The 19,629-nt window shown below is 33.3% G+C and overlaps 1 protein-coding gene across 7 annotated transcripts in view; it reads left to right on the top strand.

Moving 5' to 3' along the window:
- The window catches only part of RELCH (RAB11 binding and LisH domain, coiled-coil and HEAT repeat containing), a 120,725-nt gene that overhangs the window by 91,417 nt on the left and 9,679 nt on the right, over positions 1–19,629 (top strand). For 4 of the 7 annotated variants that reach the window (XM_032602541.1, XM_032602546.1, XM_032602544.1 and 1 more), the window contains 6 exons: positions 4,125–4,207; positions 5,005–5,068; positions 6,485–6,623; positions 10,335–10,451; positions 14,198–14,286; positions 18,862–18,932. In XM_032602541.1, coding sequence (XP_032458432.1) covers positions 4,125–4,207; positions 5,005–5,068; positions 6,485–6,623; positions 10,335–10,451; positions 14,198–14,286; positions 18,862–18,932 — 563 coding nt within the window. Of the gene's footprint in view, positions 1–4,124; positions 4,208–4,716; positions 4,800–5,004; positions 5,069–6,484; positions 6,624–10,334; positions 10,452–14,197; positions 14,287–18,861; positions 18,933–19,629 lie in introns of those variants that run through there. The other 3 variants (XM_032602542.1, XR_004345357.1, XM_032602543.1) reach the window with 3 other exon arrangements.

Below are 19,629 nucleotides of genomic sequence, written 5' to 3'. Positions count from 1 at the left end.
AGTATTTATTTTACTGATTATTCCTACTTCATTATTCCCTCACCTTTCATATCTGGAATAACAACATCTCTATACATTAACTGCCTGTAGACTTATAAGACAGAAGAGACTTCATATAATTTAACTAGATTTTCTTAAATTGCCACCTACCCAAGTTTAGTACGAAAATTGGAATATCTATCTTTTTATCCATCATAGAGGAAATTATGTTAGCCTAGTGTACATATATATATGTTTCTAGAACTTGAATTTGAGCACTAAAAGTGGTTTAGAGTGTTATTTACTGTTCTTGAGTCTTCTCTTAGAGCCATACTGGCTGGGTTCAGTGTCTGTCTCTGCCACTTAATGCCAGTTTCAAACTTCTCTGTGCCTTAGTTTTCTCATCTATAAGTGAAGATGATAATAATAAGTATCCATCTCAAAGGATTTTTATTAATATTAAATGAATTAATACTTCTAAGGTCTTAAAACAGTGTCTGGCACATAATAAGAGCTTAATAAATGTTAACTATCATTATGATTACTGTTTTTTTAATATGCTGTTACTTCACAAAATAATATAATAGTTTAGGAAAAGTATACTTATCCAAACTAAAATTGTCCTTAATACACACATGTGATTCTTAAAATATCTTAAAGCACTCATTTTCATAAGAATTAGACAATTCAATTTTTCCTGAATTTCAGAATTTTTACATAATTTAAGATAAATTGCAATCTAAAGGATAGAGCACTGACAGATTTGAAATATATACCTTCTAAAACTCTTAAATATATAAAATAGATTTGTGGAATCTAAAGAAAATTCCATCCTTATGAGGAGGTTGAAAATCCTCTGAACATGTTATTCCCACAATTATACATATTTGATAAAAAATAACTAATCACATGTTCTTTGTCAAGATAAATTCCAAATTAAAAATTCAGTTAGATGTCTAGCATAAGTGCCTTCTGGGTATAAATAATTTTTGATTATTCAATATGCTGAAAAATAATTATTACCATGAAAGAAAAAGGTTTTTCTTTAGCCTCCTCTACCCACCAAAAGAAAAAAGTATCCTGACTCACTTAATAGGATTTTATTCTAAGACCATAACAGCTATTTCTTTCTCTTGAACCATTTATTTCTAAAATGTATGTATATACTGGTGAAGCATACAATATAAATGAAAATAAAGAAAATGAAGCGTCCTCCCTTTTTACTTGTTTCTGTGGGGTTTTTTCTGCCTTATTTCTTACATGTGGTTTTTGTCTGGTTTTGGTTTCTATGTCTGCTGTCAGTGCTGGTTGGAAACTATACCTATGCTTAAGCAGTTTTCAGTGTTCTCTCAGTTGATGATGAGTTTCTGAGTCTAATCTGAGAGACTTATTTTAATGATTTTTCAAGTTCATTTATGACAAAAAAATTTTTACTGAGCATGCCAATAAAAGTCATTAGTAGGAAAAATTAAAGTTACTTTTTTGTCAGTGAGGCTTATTTTGAATAATATTATATTAAAAGAATAATTATTTCATAAGATTTTTTTGATACTAATACTTTATAATTTACAGTTATGCCTGCTTCCCCCACCCCCAAAATGAGTTAATTCAAAATAAAAACATAAAAAACAGGTCACTTAAAATTTTTAATTTTTTTAATGTGAGACTAGAAACTACTGAGAAAAAAAGCAATAAATGGATATACCAGGAACATAATATGAGATACTTAGTGAAATTGAACACTAAATTTAGCTCTGAGTTTTCAGACAGCAGGGCAAAAAGGGGAAATCCAATCAGTCATATTATTCTCATTGTTAAATAAGAGACAATATATTCTTGATGTAACAAATTATTATTGAAATTGATTTATAAAAGAGACTTTATTATGTGACTTCCAGTGTGACATAATGGATTTCCCAAACGATGCAGAAAAGAACTTCATATAATGATTTCTTACATCAATCATAAGGAGATCAATCAGGTAACATTAAGACCACAACTCAAAGAAGGCATGGGCTTTTAAGACAAATGTGACTGAGTCCATTTTCTAGCTCTACCTTTTTTGGGCTCTAAAACCCTGGGCAAGTTATTTAACTTCTCTCAGGCTCAGTTTCTTCATCTGTTAAAACATTAATAATAATTGTACTTACCTCATCATGTTTAAAAATCAAATGATAAACTGTGTCTAAATGTGTAATAATTAATAGCTCTTAAATTTTGCTTCCCGATTTTCCAGCTTATTAAATTAAACCTGAAAACTCCAGTGCAATGAAAAATTAACTTGCCCCTGGATTATCCCTTTTTTTTTTTTTTTTAATGCTTTTTGGCTGGCACAAGTTAGGCACTTTAAGATACACTTTACTAATTCGAATCTAAGCTACCTTATTTATAAAATGATACAGAGAAGAAAGTTGTATATAATGTATTTGAACTTCTTCCCCCTATTTCTTTCTACCTGACATCTGTAATGTTTAAGGTAGTAACAGAAGTTCTTTTGTCATTTTATTCCTGCCTAAATTATCCATGGTTCTGTTGAAATAAAAATTATTTCAGAATACTGAAGTAGATTCTAAAGTGTATCAGTTGGGCTTCCCTGGTGGCGCAGTGGTTGAGAGTCTGCCTGCCGATGCAGGGGACCACGGGTTCGTGTCCCGGTCTGGGAAGATCCCACATGCCGCGGAGCGGCTAGGCCCGTGAGCCATGGCCGCTGAGCCTGCGCGTCCGGAGCCTGTGCTCCGCAACGGGAGAGGCCACAACAGTGAGAGGCCCGCGTACAGCAAAAAAAAATAAAATAAAGTGTATCAGTTGTTAAATGGTAACAGATTAGTGTAAAATTAAAAATCTCTGATAAAGGGGGCTCTGCTCTCTGATGTGCTGTGTAGGAGGAATAGTTAACCCAACACAGTGTTGTGTTTTTGTTACTAAAAATTCCACAGCATCTTCCATCTTCCATGAGGACTAGTTCCATTACAAGGTGAAGAGATTGATTAGCATTTAGGATTAATTTGTGTTTACATTCTGAAATAGAGAACGTAGGATTAGGATGTTACCCTTTTCTGTTGAACTCATAAAATTCCGTGATTTTTATAAAAACAAGGCATACAGCTCAATATTGTCCTCTAAGTCCTCTGCAATTTAGGGTTGGTTGCTAAATGAATTGTTTTTATGATTATAGAAATAGGTCTAATTGTGCTCATTGTATTTTTTTATTTGAGCTTTTAGAGAAATGCAAAACAAAGGACTATTTGTAAACATTAACTACTTGGACGAGACAAAAACATTTTTTAGTTAATAATTTCTTTTTTCAAATATATCACAAATCTTAGGTCCTTTGAGTAGTCACAATAATTCAGCTTGCATTTCTTGAATACCTAGTCTTTGTCAGACACAATATTTAAGTATATTATGTGTAGTTAGTAGCACAGTGATCCTTTAAGGTAGATGATAGTGTCACCATTTTCAGATGAGAAAACTGAGTTTCAAGGGATTATGTAATATATCTAAGGCCACATGACCAATAAGCGGAGAGCTAGAATCTGAACCCAAGTCTGGTTCCCACATGAAATAAGTACTTTCCACTAGGTTACATTATATCTCTGTACCTCAAGGAATAAAGCTACATGATGTAAAAGGTTGGGAATTTTTGTATGTGATTTTTAAATTTACTTGCGTCAGAACGATCAGAAGCAATTTAGTGGTGGCTGCTAGCCATTTGAGTTTGGTTTAAAAACAGTCCAGTTTGTACCTTGTTGGTCATAACAAAATTATATCAGATTTATTTAAAGAATTTAACCATAGAACCCAGTATGTCTTCTTTTTAGTTTCTTTAAAAGAAAAAAAAAGGTAAAGCTTTCTTTTAAATTGAACATGGAAATTGCATAGACTATTTGACCAGAAGTACAAACTGTCATTGAATTGGTAACAAACTGTTTTCAGGGACTGCTAGGCTGTGTAAGCTTTATTTTTCTCCTAAGCATTCTCTGCCTTTATAAAGCACTCTAGTAGCAATATTTGCTTAGCTTCTAATTTTGGTTTTGCTTTTGTGTTTTCTCTCTTTCTCTTGGTTGTTCCTTTCTTCTTCCTGTGGCATTGTGTTTGCTCTTTCCATGCATCACCTGTGAATACCCCCTGTGCTGACCAATCAGCTGTTGGTGAAGGGGGTGAATGAAACTCTGGTAGCTCAGAGGGTTGTTCCTGCTCTCATTACTCTCTCCAGTGACCCTGAAATGTAAGTGTCGTTCCTACCTTTTACATTCAGCATCCCTTTCAAAATGCGCCTGTCAAGAAATAACCATCAGCTTTTAAATTCACTGAAGACTAGATTTAGCTCTTTAAAATAATAATATTGGATTATGCTTACTTGATTTTAAACTTTATTATACTACTATTCATGTATTTTTTTTAAGTCAACCTTCACAGTAAGCCTAATGACAAGGCCATGTATTGAAAAGAATATATTAGTAGTATTTATTAGTCCTCAATAAACGTTTCCAAAACTTAAAACATGCTGATGGACTATTTCTTCCAAGCCAAGAAGGGATGCTCTCTAATCTCACTAACATGTTGTTACCAGTAAGTATAGTGGCATGAACCAGAGGCTTAACATTTTAATGTCTCATGTGGGTGACTAAACCAAGAAAGGCCAATGAGTCTGCCTGCCCATCCTCAGTCACAGCTAACCCAGTTCTCATTCCAGTTTACCAAACCATTTTTTATTGCATGTTGACTGGTTTACAGCTGACTCTTCGAGGCATGAGTGAAGCGTTAGTTGACAAGCGGGTTGCTCCGGCCCTTGTTACCTTGTCCAGTGATCCTGAATTGTGAGTTTCACAGACTGCGACCTTAAGTTATCCTGTCTGTCTTTTTGAGCATTCTTCTTGGTCTGCTTTTTTTTAAATTTAATTTGTCATTGCTAGAGACTAATACAGTATATTTACCTTGTACTTACTTTGATATATATTTTAATAATAATCAGTTTTTCATCTCAAAGAAAGTTTCAGTTTCTTTCTTTTTTAATTTTAACAGCTCTGTCAGGATTGCCACAATTCCAGCCTTTGGCACTATTATGGAAACAGTTATTCAAAGAGAGGTAGGAAATGACTGGAATTTATTTAATCTATGTACTGTTGAGGTAATGATAACACATTACAATATGTGTACCCGGTAGCATCATACCCTTCATTTGATTTCTTAGTTACTTATGGGCCAGAAGAGGATCTCAGTATTTGAAAATATGATAGCCTACCAAAAGTATATTTTCATATGCGAAGGCAATCTCTAGTCTTTCTTCTCAACTAGAAAATTAAGTATAAGCCAACTCTCAAATGTTCTATTTTAAGTCTATCTGGATATTGCAGTTTTGAATAATCCTTCAAAGCAGATTTAGCTCCAAAGGCTTCTATTATCCAGTAGACTTCTGGATAGTCTACATAAATTCCCAATTGCCAGTTTGTACAGATTTGAAGACAGGTTTTCTCAGTTTCACGAACGGAGGCTAGAGGGTACCTATGTTCTTGTAACTGTCATTGATAATCAAGCTGCAAGTCATGTCGTAGACTGGTATCATCTTTTTGTAGCACACATCACTGTGACAACCCTCTGTCACGCCTGCTTCAGGAGATTACCAAAGTCTTCCTCCCTAAATATGTATTTTGATTCAGAAACTTGTGATTTAATTTTCAGTTTGTTAGGTTCTATCTGCAACATTAACTCTAAGACACTTCTCAAAATTAGTTATCAGAATTTTATTCTTTATTATCAAATTGGACATGTCCTTACACAATGAAAAACCCTATACATTAGAAAGTAAATTATTTGTGGTTATATCACTTAGCCACTTAAATGGAAAACAAGGTTTTCCATCTCATAGACATTTAACCAAAAAAAAAATTTATATATATATATATATATATATATATTAAACTGTTCCATAAAATTTTTTTGTCATATAGATTTTTTTTATAACAAAAATTAAACAACCGTGTTAGTTGTGGGAAAAAATGTTTTCCATTTTTTCACTTACATATTTCACCGGTGGAGCAAAATAAAAAAACACATTGTTCTGCAAAGCTTGCAGTCTTGGCAGAATTTCAACATGTTCTTAAATCCCAAAATAAAAATGTCTTTTAGGGAAATATGAGTAAGATGTAAGTCATTAATGACTCATTGCTTTCAGAAGGTGAATAAGTGGGTAACTTACACTCTGATTTGTTTTAAGAATTATAGTTTAGATACAAAATCATCAAAACTCTATCTTTATCCCTAAATATTGTGGGGTCTTTTCTACAGTTTGTCAGGGAATATTTGTGTTTTTAAAGAACAAAAAATGAATTAACAAGCATAAACAAAAATTTAAGATCTTTTCTGAGCCAAAAGACTAAATAAGTACTTATTTAATTCCAAATTTCTACTATTATGTTGATATAAGTCATTTGAATCCAGTGATGCAAGCCATGTTTAGTGTGTATCCTTCTCTCAATTTGACTGTACAATATTCAATTTTAAGTTGCTGGAAAGAGTGAAAATGCAGTTGGCTTCTTTCCTGGAAGATCCTCAATATCAAGACCAGTATTCTTTGCATACAGAAATCATAAAAACATTTGGTAGAGTTGGGCCTAATGCAGAACCAAGGTTCCGAGATGAGTGTAAGTTGCATTTTTTTTACCATTTTTCCTGAATTGTAATGTAAGAGCGAGACCATAAGCCTCACTGAGGATTTGTCATGTGTTACATGACACCTTTCTACACCTTATCTTTCATATACTGAAAGCTGAAAGTGAAACAAGTTTGTTATTGTGGATTGATCGGTATTGCTATTAACTGCTATTAAATGGCTTCTTATACTATATAGTGATTGCTGTAGATGTATGAAAAGTAACTCATAAATAATTTCAAGTTATTTTTAAAATAATTCTTCCTGTTAATTTCAAAATACTGTGCTCATTATATTTAGAGCTTATTATTTAATTCTTATTTCTAAGGAAATTTTTATGTGTTTCTAGACATGTTCTTATGAAAGATACATTTCTTCCACTTAGCATGCCATTCCACTATTTTGTTTTAAATCATGGCTTGTTGATCTGCTAAATAACCTGCATGATGATCTGCTAAAGCATTTTCTCCGGTTTCTATAGTATCACTTTTTACTTTATGACAACAATTTCTTTGGGTGTCATCAAAGCATCCAGTAATTATTACTCCAAAAGCATGACAGTTATCACTGTTATACCTTAGTCCTTTTATTTTTAGCAATTTGACATGCTCTTGGAAAGTCCGCAAGTTTGGCTTCTTACATCAGTTTGGTTTCCATACAAAATTGGATTCTCCCATAGACTAGTTATTGCATATCTAACCTGGTATTTTTAAGATAAACAACAAAAATATTGTCAGGATTTGGACTGCAGTGTCCAAAAGGTCTGTTGAGGGCATGAACACATATTGAACTACAGAAACAACCACAAGGTTATTTTTCAATGGGTATTAGTGTTGGTAGCATGAGGAGAAAATAACAGTATTTCACAATCAGTTAACAGAAAAAGGTTTAGTATTTTAGTTAGCATTAGGGATAGTTCCTCATCATAGTAACGTCAGATTTACAGGTGACCCTCTACAGGTGCTTTGACTAACTTTTTTGAGGCTGTCTGTAATTGCTCTGAAGCAAGGAGAATAAGTCTTGGCTGTTGGATCAAGGAATAGGCTGAATAGGCAATGGGTCTTTGGTGGGTGCTGTGTTGTTGAGTTAGTAACTATCTAGAATATGATCTAACCTTTTTGTGTACACTCAAAGGAAAGATTTATGTATCACATAGAAAAGAGAAATATTCTTTTCATAATGGTCCCAAAATAGCAATTAAAGATTGGCTTGAGAAAAAATTGAAAATAGCAGTTTCCACTGCTTGAATAGGTGTAGTAAACCATTATTCCTGAAGCCTTCTACAACTTACTGTATACCCACAAGTTTGTCTTATACAATCTTCCTTCACATTCTGACACGAGACTTTTTTTTTTTAAGACAAAAAAATTGTTTTTCTTCTGTATTTACTACTCAGTCAGTTGGCTTCTCTTTTGCTTTAGAACTTTACCCTGTGGAATTTAGTGTCCTATATTAATAAGATTAATGGTAGATGAAGTAGAACCCACATTGACAAGGATGCTATATTGTTATCCATCTGTATTTATAGACAGTTCCTGTTAGGAGTTTAGAGAAAGAACAAAGAATTGCTGGGTGGTAATGTCTTCCTTGGAGTGGCATTTTTGGATATTCTTCCCTCTATTTCCTAGAGAATAGAAGACATTGGTTCTTCCAGTGGCCCTTTTTCTCTCCCAACTCTTAGTTATCATAGGACCTTTTAGTCCTGATTTTATCTCAGGGGCCATTTGTTTTATTCAGAACATGATACAGTTTTGTTTGTTTGTTTTCTACTTTTTTAACTTTATAAGTCTCTCTGAAAATGTTCAGTCATACCTTGGAGATTTTCTAACATGGCAGTTTTACATTTCAGATCAGTTTTTTTCAAAGTTCCTTATTTTAGATCTAAGCCCATTTACAAAAAGAGAGGACAAGATTCCCTTCACTTTTGCTATTGGATCTACCCCAGAATATTTTTTAGAAGTTTACAAAAATCTATTTTTATAAAGTTTCCTATTGATTTATCTTTATTTTGTTCGCACTTTTGAATCTTTGTCCAATCTGCCCTTAAGTGAAAGGCTTCAGAAGTGGCCTTATGTTGTGTATTTCCTGTTTTCCTTGCCCACCGAAGGTCAGTTGTAGAATTACTCACATATAGGTTATTAAATCTTTTAACCATTTATCTCCATCTGAGGGGTTAACAATTAAATGAATTAATTGGTACAGATGTGGTAGCCCAGGACAATACATATATAATGAAATGTTGAATTCTTTAGTAAACTTCTATCTTCTGAGATTTAGGAATATCCTTAATTGTAACCTTTAACTGTCTGTAGACTAGAGTTTAAAGTAACTTGTATAGGTTTGTTTTCTAGTTAAGCAGTTTTACAGGGATCTTGTATAGTGTGGTTATTGAGTTTCTGAGAAAAACACTGAGGAAAGGATTGCTTGTGTAGGAAATCAGGGAATGAGCGGAATGAACAGAGGCCACGTGTTTATAGATAAAGTAGTGCAAGGAAGGTCAGTTTCAAAATGTTTGGGCAGAAATGAAATAGAGAATCTTTGAGAGACTGTCTCAGAGCCACCATTTTGTTGAGGCCTCAGCATGCCAGTTAATGAATCGGAGTTTCGGTGAATTCATTGGGAATTCAATTTGGAGTTTTTTGTCTTCTTATTTTTTCTAGAGCACCTCTGAAGTATGTTGTTATTAATTTTGATAAGTCAAAAAGTCCCCTAAAAATGGCCATTGTTGTCCTAAGTTTGTGTGGGGTTTTTTACCGTTTACTAAGGTGCATAAAAGTTGTAATTATAGTAGTGGTTTATTGAGGAAGCAGGAGATTTTTCTAGAAGGAGATTGTGGCTTTAACATATACAAGCTCAAGGTAGACGTGAATGAAGTCACTACAGTTGGTCAGAAGTATGTGCTTATGAACCATGTTTTGGGTCCCCCAACCAAGCAGGACTAGAATGGGACCGTGTGATCAACAATTTGATAATCACTTACCCTGGAGCCATTTCTGCAAGGGACCCTGGTTTTAGTGGGAAATGGTATTTAAAGAACACAATCTTAGGCAGTAGGAGTGCTCAGTGCTACTGAAATGGTTACTGTTTCTTGGACCACCACTTTAATTTTAGCAATGTGCTGTCTGTATTTTTGAAATTTTACACTATTCATTGAGATATAAGATATTGAGCCCATTAGGTGACTTGAAAACTCAACCACCAGTGCTATTTGACACTGGTCTTTGCTAAGAACTTGAGAAACTAAAGCTAATAATAGTTTCATGAAGTAGTGAAATAATTTGATATTGAAAATGAATCAGTATACTGTATTTATCTTTTTAATAGCAACAGTAATACAAGATTTATATAAACTTATTTATAAAGCTGATAATAACACAAGAGATAGGTTGTTTACATTTGTTTATTTGGCTTTCATTTTTCAAATTGGGAAACTGAATTGCAGTGAAGCCAAATGACCTGTATACATCCTCATAATTAGGTTATAATGGCATGCTATAATCTATTTCTCCCAAATTCTAGATCACTATTTATTCTGAAAAACATGCTTTCTTCCCTAGTACGAAAAAGCAAGTATGGGATGTGGGTAATCTTTTGAAATCATCCAGAATTAAAATAAAATTTTATAAAATAAAATGAAAAATTATTTTTTTAATGTATAAGGATGTTTTAGATTAAAATTAATAATTTCTTTTTCTTTTTTCAGTTGTTATACCACATTTGCATAAGTTAGCCTTGGTGAACAACTTACAAATCGTGGATTCTAAAAGACTGGATATTGCTACCCATCTTTTTGAAGCCTACAGTGCACTTTCCTGTTGTTGTATCCTTGCTTTATTAATATATATCTATATTTAATAATCAGTCTTACAGTGAACCTCAGTTGTTAAAGATTGAGAAGTAGAATTTTTTTCTTCACCTTAACTAAGAAGTAGTTAAGTAGAAGATTAAAAATTTGAGTTGACTTGCCCCATAAGATGGCTCCTTATTCTAGCCATCTCATAATTTTAAAAGATAAGTTTAAGTCTTCTGTGTTTATATGTTCCATAGTTTTGAAAACATTGACTAAAATTGTATGTATGTTAATCAGCTATATAACTAAGCAAGCAATGAGTTATAACTGAGGCTTCTGTTAATCAAAAGGAATCCTTGTATGTGTCCTGGCATTCATTTTTAATGAATGTTTAACCGTCTTTATGATCCTGTGAATATCTCTTGGAGAGATATCACTCATTAAAAAAAATACAGGGACACCATGGTTAATCATTTGCAGTGATGGTAGAACTGGAGGAAAGCTCAGAGATCATCTAACCCATGTCAACCACTACATTTTATAAATGACTAAACTAAAACTTAAAGGCATTAGTGACTTCTGTTTTTTATAATTAAAAGCAAAACTGTGACTAGAACAGTGAACTTTAGCTATCCTGTTAAATGTTCTCTTTAATATCCTTGGGCTAGTAAAATAAAAGTAAGAAGGAAGTAAAGATAAATATGGGCAGAATAAACTCTAGCTTTTAGGCTCTCCCATTAAAAGCCAGAATATTTCAAGAAAGGAGGAAATAAGAGATTGAAAAATGAGTGAACGGCTGAACACTTGAATATAACCGTAAAAATATGTGCTAGACAACATAATCAGAGAATTATGATTTTGACAGAAAAAAAAATGATGGTAGAGAAAGAAATGCAGAGCTGTCTGTTAACGAGCTACTTGTCCTTTTAGAAATGTTAAAACTTGAAGTTCGATGTGTGGTTGAGAGCATTTCATTTTGGGACTCTGCTACAAATTGCCTATTCACGTGGCTGATATAAGCCACCTTCTTATACTATAGATCATAAAGTGGGCAGAGATACCATATTTTGATAATTTTGCCTCAACTAACCATATACCTTCTATAAGTTTAATTCCACTAAAAGCAGAACTTACTATCATTCCTGATTTATCTTTTTGGCATTTTCAACTTAGAGAAGATAGAGGAAGCAAAAAGAGGAAGTGATAATTCTGAATTAGCAAGAAAGGGCTCTTTAGTAATGGAGAAGTGACAGGACCCTTACAAGAAAGTAATAATGGTATGTCAGAGTTTGGCATGTCAAAGAAGAAAACATTGATACGCTTATACCTATTCCCTAAACTTTGCGAAAGTAAATGTTTACAAACTTAAGTGAAGAGTTGTGTGTAATCTTATATAGCAGAGTTTCTAAAGAAATATGCCTCAAGGAAAATGAGAAAGTCAAAAGATTAAAAATTTTAGCTCTGTTAACCTAATTTTCAAATGGACTAAGCAGTGGTTTCTGAAGAGCATAGAAGTCTGTATAGAAGGAATATTATTGTGTATTTAGGTATGTACAGAATATTACTAGAGAAAATACAGTAAAAAGTCTTTATAACAGCACAGTAAGGGGAAGAACCATCTTAACAATAGACCCTGTTCAAGTACTAAAAGCGTTAGTTCTCCGTGAGTCAGAACTTGTACTTGTGTCAACAGGGTGGTTATGGCCACTAATAAAATCACATTGTCCATATCTGTTCTGCTGTTCTATTGAATTACGAGCTGATAGAACACAAGAGTATTCCTTTCAGCACGACATCGTATTTCAATAGGGACATAGGAAATCTATATAATTTAACATTTGGCATGGTATTAAGTCAAGAAATCATGTTTAAGAAAAATTTGAAGGAATTTAGAAATGTTTAACCTGGAAAAGAAATGGTTTAGGGATGAAAAGATAATTTGAGAATTATCTTAAAGGTTGTTATATAGAAAAAAGGTTAGGCATGCTTGTGTAACTAAAGTGCAGAGCAAACACTAACAAGCAGAGGTCATGGAGAGGCCTATTGTGTTTATAAGAAAAACTTTCAAATTGAGCTCTCTAAAAATGCAGTGCTCTGTCTTACAAAACTGAATGTCCTGTCACTGTTAGCAGTCAGAGGCTTTATGACCACCATTCACAGATGAGGTAGAGGTGATTCCTAACATCAGATAGGACTAAATGATCTCTAAGTTTCCATCCCCTAAGAAAGATTGTGGGGTTCCATGGGGGAAAAGGACCAAACAGTGGATAGAGAGAGAGGAGAAGGAAAGTGTCTTCCCTCTTACCACCAAGTAAGGCCATTTTCAGTTTCTCAATCCATGCCCAGGTTTCTCTAGAGCAGAGACCTTTCTCTAATCCAAAGGTCACTCACAGATACATCTAGGTGATACTTTTCCTATACCCAGAAAATAAAACTACATAGCCATTAGGTTGTAGAACTTTGTATATCTATAGGGATTTGGTTCAACCAAATGATGTCTATATTTTTATAACTGCCTATTTATAAGTCACTCAATTATAGGAGTTTTATTTACAACTAGTGTTTATTTATAACTATATTTTAAGGCAGTAGTTATATGGATTTTTTTTTAGTTAATATAATTTATTATTTTTTTCAGAAAGACTAACTCATCTTTATAAAGGAACTCATTTACTGGCATTTTTCACTTTAATATGGTATAATATTAAATAAGAAATATTTTTAGATGGCTCACAACTGTAATAGGTGAGAATGTGTCAGAAGCGATGTGAATAAACAAGGTGCATTGTTTGAGAAATGCATCTGCTTTCCTGACTCCTTTCAATGTCATATAATCAACTAAAACTCATATGGCTAGGAAATATAAGTAGTACTAAAACTTATTACAGCAAAAGCTCTCTTGCCCAATTCAGTGAGGACCAGTGTGGGTCAGTTTAACAGAATGGTTAGAGTAAGAAATCAGGAAAATGGTATATACCTAAGAGAACTTCTTTTAACTTAAACACATAAATGTCATTTCTTTTACCAAGCTTTTGATGTAGTACTGAGGCATTTCTTTTGTGTGTCTGCTGATTAGAATTAAACATCAGCTTTCTTAGGTGAACCACATTCGTAATATAATTTGTCTATGAATTTTAGCTTAAGTTTCTTTAAAGAGAATCCAGAAACATTTCTGATACCGGGTACTGAATTTTTCTAGATTTTTATATTTTTCTTTATATTTAAATATGTATATATTTACAGTTGTCATATATATAATTAAGCAGCAATTTTTTTAACATCTTTATTGGAGTATAATTGCTTTACAATGTTGTGTTAGTTTCTGCTGTTCAACAAAGTGAATCAGCTATATGTATCCAAGCAACAGTGTTTTAAGCAACTGGCCTTTATCAATTTTTTCTGAAACTTTCAACTTAGTTGTCATGGAAACATTAATTTTTTTACTTTTCATACTCATTTAAACATCCAATTAAATTTCATGATTTAATTTTCACCCTTATTATTTCATACGTTTACATACCATGTAATTAAATTATGTGCTGTTACAATAATCAATGCCACTGACATAAGGAGATTTGTGGGAATAAACACAGTTGCCTCTTGACAAGTAACTAACTCAACAAATACAGATCGTGCTTGACAGAAGCCTGTTTGCTCTAAGTGATCAGCATGCCATAGGCAGCATTTAAGAGATCTGCTTCTTCTATATTCTTCTGTTGTTCTGTTGGACATACCAGTTTGTTTTTTTTTAATCTCCTTAACTACCTCATCTCAAGTCATTTCAGAGGATTTAATGGTTAATCACTTCTTACCTGGTCTCAGATGTTTACGAATTGACATGGAACATCTTTCTCCAGAGCATGAGGTAAGCTACTATCATGATTAAGCCACTGTGATTATCAGTGCCATGTTCATGTGTTTTAATATCTCCTATATAGACTTTGATTCCTCTCCATGAGGTGTGATTATGATATGCTGTGCCTAATTTTTTAAAGTCTAGTTCAGCATCATTTTATGGACTTATTTACTAGCTATGAGATCTTAAGACACTCCTTCAACATCTTTGAGCTTCTGTTTAATTCTCTAAAGTAGGAATAACGTACTGTCCTTCACTGAATATAGTTAGAATTTAGTAAGAGAGTGTATGTGAAATGCTTTTTATCTATAAAATGCTGTACAGTGTTATCTCTGACCATTAACTTTCTTAGAAGCAAAGTTTCTATTTTCTCTCTCCATTTCCTCATAACTCTTTTCATTCTATTTGTCTTCCTGTATTCTCCAAAACCCTGTTTGTCATTTATTTCCTATTCTATATCTTCAGCCTGTTTTTCTAGCAGCTTTTCTTTAACCTATTATTGTGTTTGACTCTTCTCTCCTAAACAAATCAAAACAAAAACAAAATCTTCCCTTCATCCCTCCCTCATATCTCTTTTTCCTCCCAGCAGTTTACACCCCCTCTCTCAACTTTCACACTGTCTGTTGGTACGTCGTATTCATTACCATCACAGTAATCCAACAAAACTTCTGTCTCTACGATCACTACTGATCAAAGTGCTGCACCGAAAGGACACTTTTCAGACCTGATAGGAGCATGCAGGAGTATGTAGTCTTTTCATCCATATCTTTGTCAACACTTGGTATTCTTAGACTTTTTAAATTCAGTAGATATAAAGTGGTATATCATTATGGTTTTCATTTGCATTTCCCTGATTATTGTCAAACTTAGAATTGTGTGTTCACTAACATCAAAGCCTTTTTAGGTTTTTTGCCCATTTTTTCCACTTTGGGTTGTCTTTTTTCCTATTATTTCCTTGAAGTTTGTTATATAATTGGAATATCAGTATTCAGTCAATTTTGTGTTTTATGAATATCTTTTTCCAATTTTTGATGTTTTTTCACATTTTTGGCCCATTTGAACACTGATTTTTAATTTTTTAATAGATTGATTGACCAGTTCCATGACATGATCTCCTATACTTTCTTCTTAAAATGTTTAAAGTTGTATTTTCACAATAAAATTCTTAATCCATCTAAAATTAGTTTTTACGTATGATGTGAGGTAGTGCTTAAGTTACATTTTTTTCTGTATGGATAACCAGTTGTCCCATTATTGTTTATTGAACAGTGCATCATGTCTATACTGATTGGCAGTGCCACCTCTATCATAGATGATGTTTCCTTGTATGCATGTGTCTGTTATTAGGGAACATTCTTTTCCACTGGTCTCTTTCTCAATTATTGTAACATTGATACCCTGTCTTCATTACAGTTGCCTTGTTAAAAAGTCCTAAAATCTAATAGGGCAAGTCCAGCACCCTGTCCTTTTTTAGAACTGTTCATGACCCTTAGCTTTTTTATGTAAATTTTAGGATTATTTTATGAGACTCCAAGAAAGATCTCATTGAGATTCTGATTGAAATTGAGTTGATTCTATAAATTAATTGGGAGAGATATCAACTTCATGATTTTGAATCTTCCTCTCCAGAATATACTATATCTTATGTTTATTTAGATCTCCTTTAATGTCTTTTAATAAAGTTTTATAACTTTGTTTGAAAAAACTGTCACTTTATATCTATAATGTTATAATGCTACCTTTTTTAGGATTATATGGTTTTTAACCCTTTCTTGCTGATGTATAGAAATAATATAACTTTTGTATGTTGAACTTATGTCTGGCCAACCTGAGAAACTTTATTATTAATTCTAATTACAAAATGTCACTGGAATTTTTATAAGTTTCAAGTGTAGAAAAGTCACCTGTAAATAATAGATTCTTGTATAATACTTTTATTTTTTTCCCTTTTCCTTACTGTAGGATCTATTATATTGCTACCCCTCTTTTACTTCTGATATCAATTTGTTTCTTGCTTTCTTTTTAAAATACTTTTGATAGGGGTTTATCAATTTTATTAACCTTTTCAAATATTGAACTTTTGGCTGTGTTGACTTTTCTCTATGTGTTAGTTTCATTGATTTCTATTTTCATCTTTATTTCCTTCTGCTTTCTTTAGATTTGATTTTTTTTTCTGTTTTTCTAACTCCTTGAGGAGGAGACTTAAATTATTTACTTGTTAACTTTTCTTCTTTTCCGATACATAAATTTAAGGCTCTAAGTGCTCCTTTAGCCACGTCCCTTTTACTGCATTGTAGGTTTGTTATCATTTAGTTCAAATTAGATTCTCATTTCCATTATATTTTTATTGATGCATGGATTTTTTTCATAAGGTAAAGGTAGTTAATTTTATGAGTCAGTTCTCTTATATTTGTATTAGTTTTTTGTAATCTGCTTGTTCTATCAGCTATTGAAAGACATGTTAAAATTATGATTGTGAGTTATGTCTTTCTCCTTTCAGTTTTCTCAATTTTTCCTTTGTATATTTTATAGATTCCCTTTATCAGCCTGAGGAAGTTCACTTTTTTTGCTAGTTGCTTGAGTATTTTTATCATGAAAGGGTGTTGAATATTGTCAGATGTTTTTTTCTGCATCAGTTGAGATGATTACATGGTTGTGTTTTTTATTCTCTTACAATGTTTTATATTAATGGATTTTTACATGTTAAAGCAACCTTTGCACTACTGCAATAAATCCCACTTGGTTATGGTATATAATTCCTTTTATATGAAGGTAGATTCAGTTTACTAGTATTCTGTTCAGGATTTTTGCATCGAAAATGAAGACTACTTGTAGAATAGAACAAATAAGAAGCCTTATTTTCACTACCTTCCATTAGTGTAGGGTGGGACTGAAAATAGGGGGAGTGGTTAAAAGTTTTTGAAAGGATCAGACTCCCAGATTACCTTTTGAACCTTGGTGGAAGACTGGAGCTTTCCTTTCTAGACTTGAGATATCAGGCCTAGCTGAGAGCAGGAATAAGGTGCTATAATGAAAGGAGGGAAATTAAGTCAAAGGTATAGTTAGTCATTAGAAACCTCATTACCTTTCTCCTTCTTAGCTCCAGGAATGGGGTGGCAGCCAGAATTATATTTGCAGGGAAAAAAAGATTGGCAGAAAGTTTGTGCCAGAGTCACCTTAAAGTGAATTTACTCATGCATGAAGAGATTCTAATCAACGTTTTAGTACCTCAGTCTTTAGTGGATATCCCAAGATGACCAACCATTTGAAAAAAGCCTCTGACATCAAAGACAGAGATGAAAATATACACACAAGAAAAAGGATACTGGAGGGAACGGCCAATAGAGGGAGCGGAAGAGAAAGTATAAAAACTCTCCCAAAAAAACACTGATGTAAAAGAAAAGAGCCAAACAAACGAAATCTGTAATGTGTCAGATGAGAGAGCGGGAAAACATTACAAAATCAAAAGTCTTTACCATAATCTGCAAGGCACTAGAGGACCCAGCTCCTTCCTCCTTACCTCCCGGGCCTCACCTTCTGCCTTCCCCCTTGCTCACTCTGCACCCACCACTCTGGCTTCCAGGCTTAGAATACAATAGACATACTCCCAGCTGGAGTCTTTGCTCAGCCTCTAACCAGGGTCTCACACACTTACTCCTCATGTCCCTCAGGTTCTTGCTTAAATATCATCCTCTCCATGAAACCTGCTTAGAACACCTCCATGTAAATTGTAATATTCTTCACTTTGGCCTTCTATACCCCTTATCTCACTCAGTGTTCTTTCCAAAGCCCTTATCACTTTGTAATATACGATATGATTTACTTATTTTTTGTGTTTGTTGTCTATAACAAAGGAACATAAGCTCTCCACAAGGAGGGAATGTTGTCTATTTGCTGCAACCTCTGTGTCTAAAAACATGCCTAGCACGTAGAGGGTGACAATAAGTTTGTTGTCTAGTGACCTCCATGCACAAATATGGGCCAAGAAAATTCAGGAGGGCCATTTGGTTTCTGGTGTGGATGCCAGCACTTGGGGCAGTAGCTTCCATCCCTCCACCCTTTCCATTACTCACTCAGTCTCCCCGCAAGAGTGATAGCAACTCTTAGACACCTATTGTCTCCCCAGTTTTAGTGACCACAGACCTATATCTGGTCTCTGCCCTAGACTTTAAAATAGAGCATCTTGCTTTTAGCAACCTGGAAAAAGCAAGGGACAAGGGACAGAACAGCTTTTACTGGGAAAATATGTCTGACCATGGTAGGTGTATTTTTTAAATGTATATAAATTTTACTTTTAACATTAGATAGTGGGGAAAGCTAAGGGAGAATGGAATCAGACTCAGAAGGAAGGTTAGTGAAAATCAAAGTGAATTATTGAGTTATACAATTGAGATCTTTTAAAGCTATTTCGGTACCTAGTCTAGCAATCCAATGTGAATTCCTGTAACTAAGTAACTGCCAAAATTTTCAATTTTTAGTTAACATATTAGCTTATGGGAATATTAAAAATTCAATTAAAAACTTTAAACCGTAGCATTTTACTATGTTAACAGTATTTCTCTAAAGTCATTTTTTTTAAATCAGGTTATTTTAACTTCCATGATAAAAGAATGTGAACAAAAAGTAGAGAACAAGACCGTCCAAGAGCCTCAAGGGTAAGACATTAATTCTTTTTTTAAGGCTTTAGTTAACCTTAATTTCTCTATATAAATTTTCTTTAGGTGGGTGTAGTGTTTTATATTGTGTTATTTTGTAGTCATTAATTTGGAAGACAAGAAAATCCTTTAAAACAGCAGTTCTCTAATGCTAATCCATAAACCATCTGGGAAATATAAAATTCAGATCTCTATCTCATTCTCTGTGACCTCAACATTCTGAGTCAGCCTAGGGATCTGTATATTTAAAAGCTTCCAACAAAAACACTAATTTGAAAAGATATATGCACCCCAATGTTCATAGCAGCCAGCATTATTTATAATTGCCAAGGTATGGAAGCAACCTAGGTGTCCATCAGCAGATGAATGGATAAAGAAGACGTGGTGTGTGTGTGTGTGTGTATGTGCGTATATATATATATATATATACACATATATATGTGTATATATATGTGTATATATATATATATACGCACATACACACACACACACACACACACATACAGTAGAATACTACTCAGCCATAAAAAAGAATGAAATTTTGCGATATACAACAACATGGATGGACTTGGAGGGTATTATGCTAAACAAGATAAGTCAGAGAAAGACAAATGCTGTATGATATCACTTATAAGAAGAATCTAAAAAATACAACAAACTAGTGAATATAACAAAAAAGAAATAGACTCATAGACAT

Source organism: Phocoena sinus, chromosome 14 (assembly GCF_008692025.1).
Source record: "Phocoena sinus isolate mPhoSin1 chromosome 14, mPhoSin1.pri, whole genome shotgun sequence".
In the NCBI taxonomy this organism is placed as follows: Eukaryota; Metazoa; Chordata; class Mammalia; order Artiodactyla; family Phocoenidae; genus Phocoena; species Phocoena sinus.
Note: the sequence above shows the minus strand (reverse complement) of the source record. Positions and strands in the feature narration are given on the sequence as shown.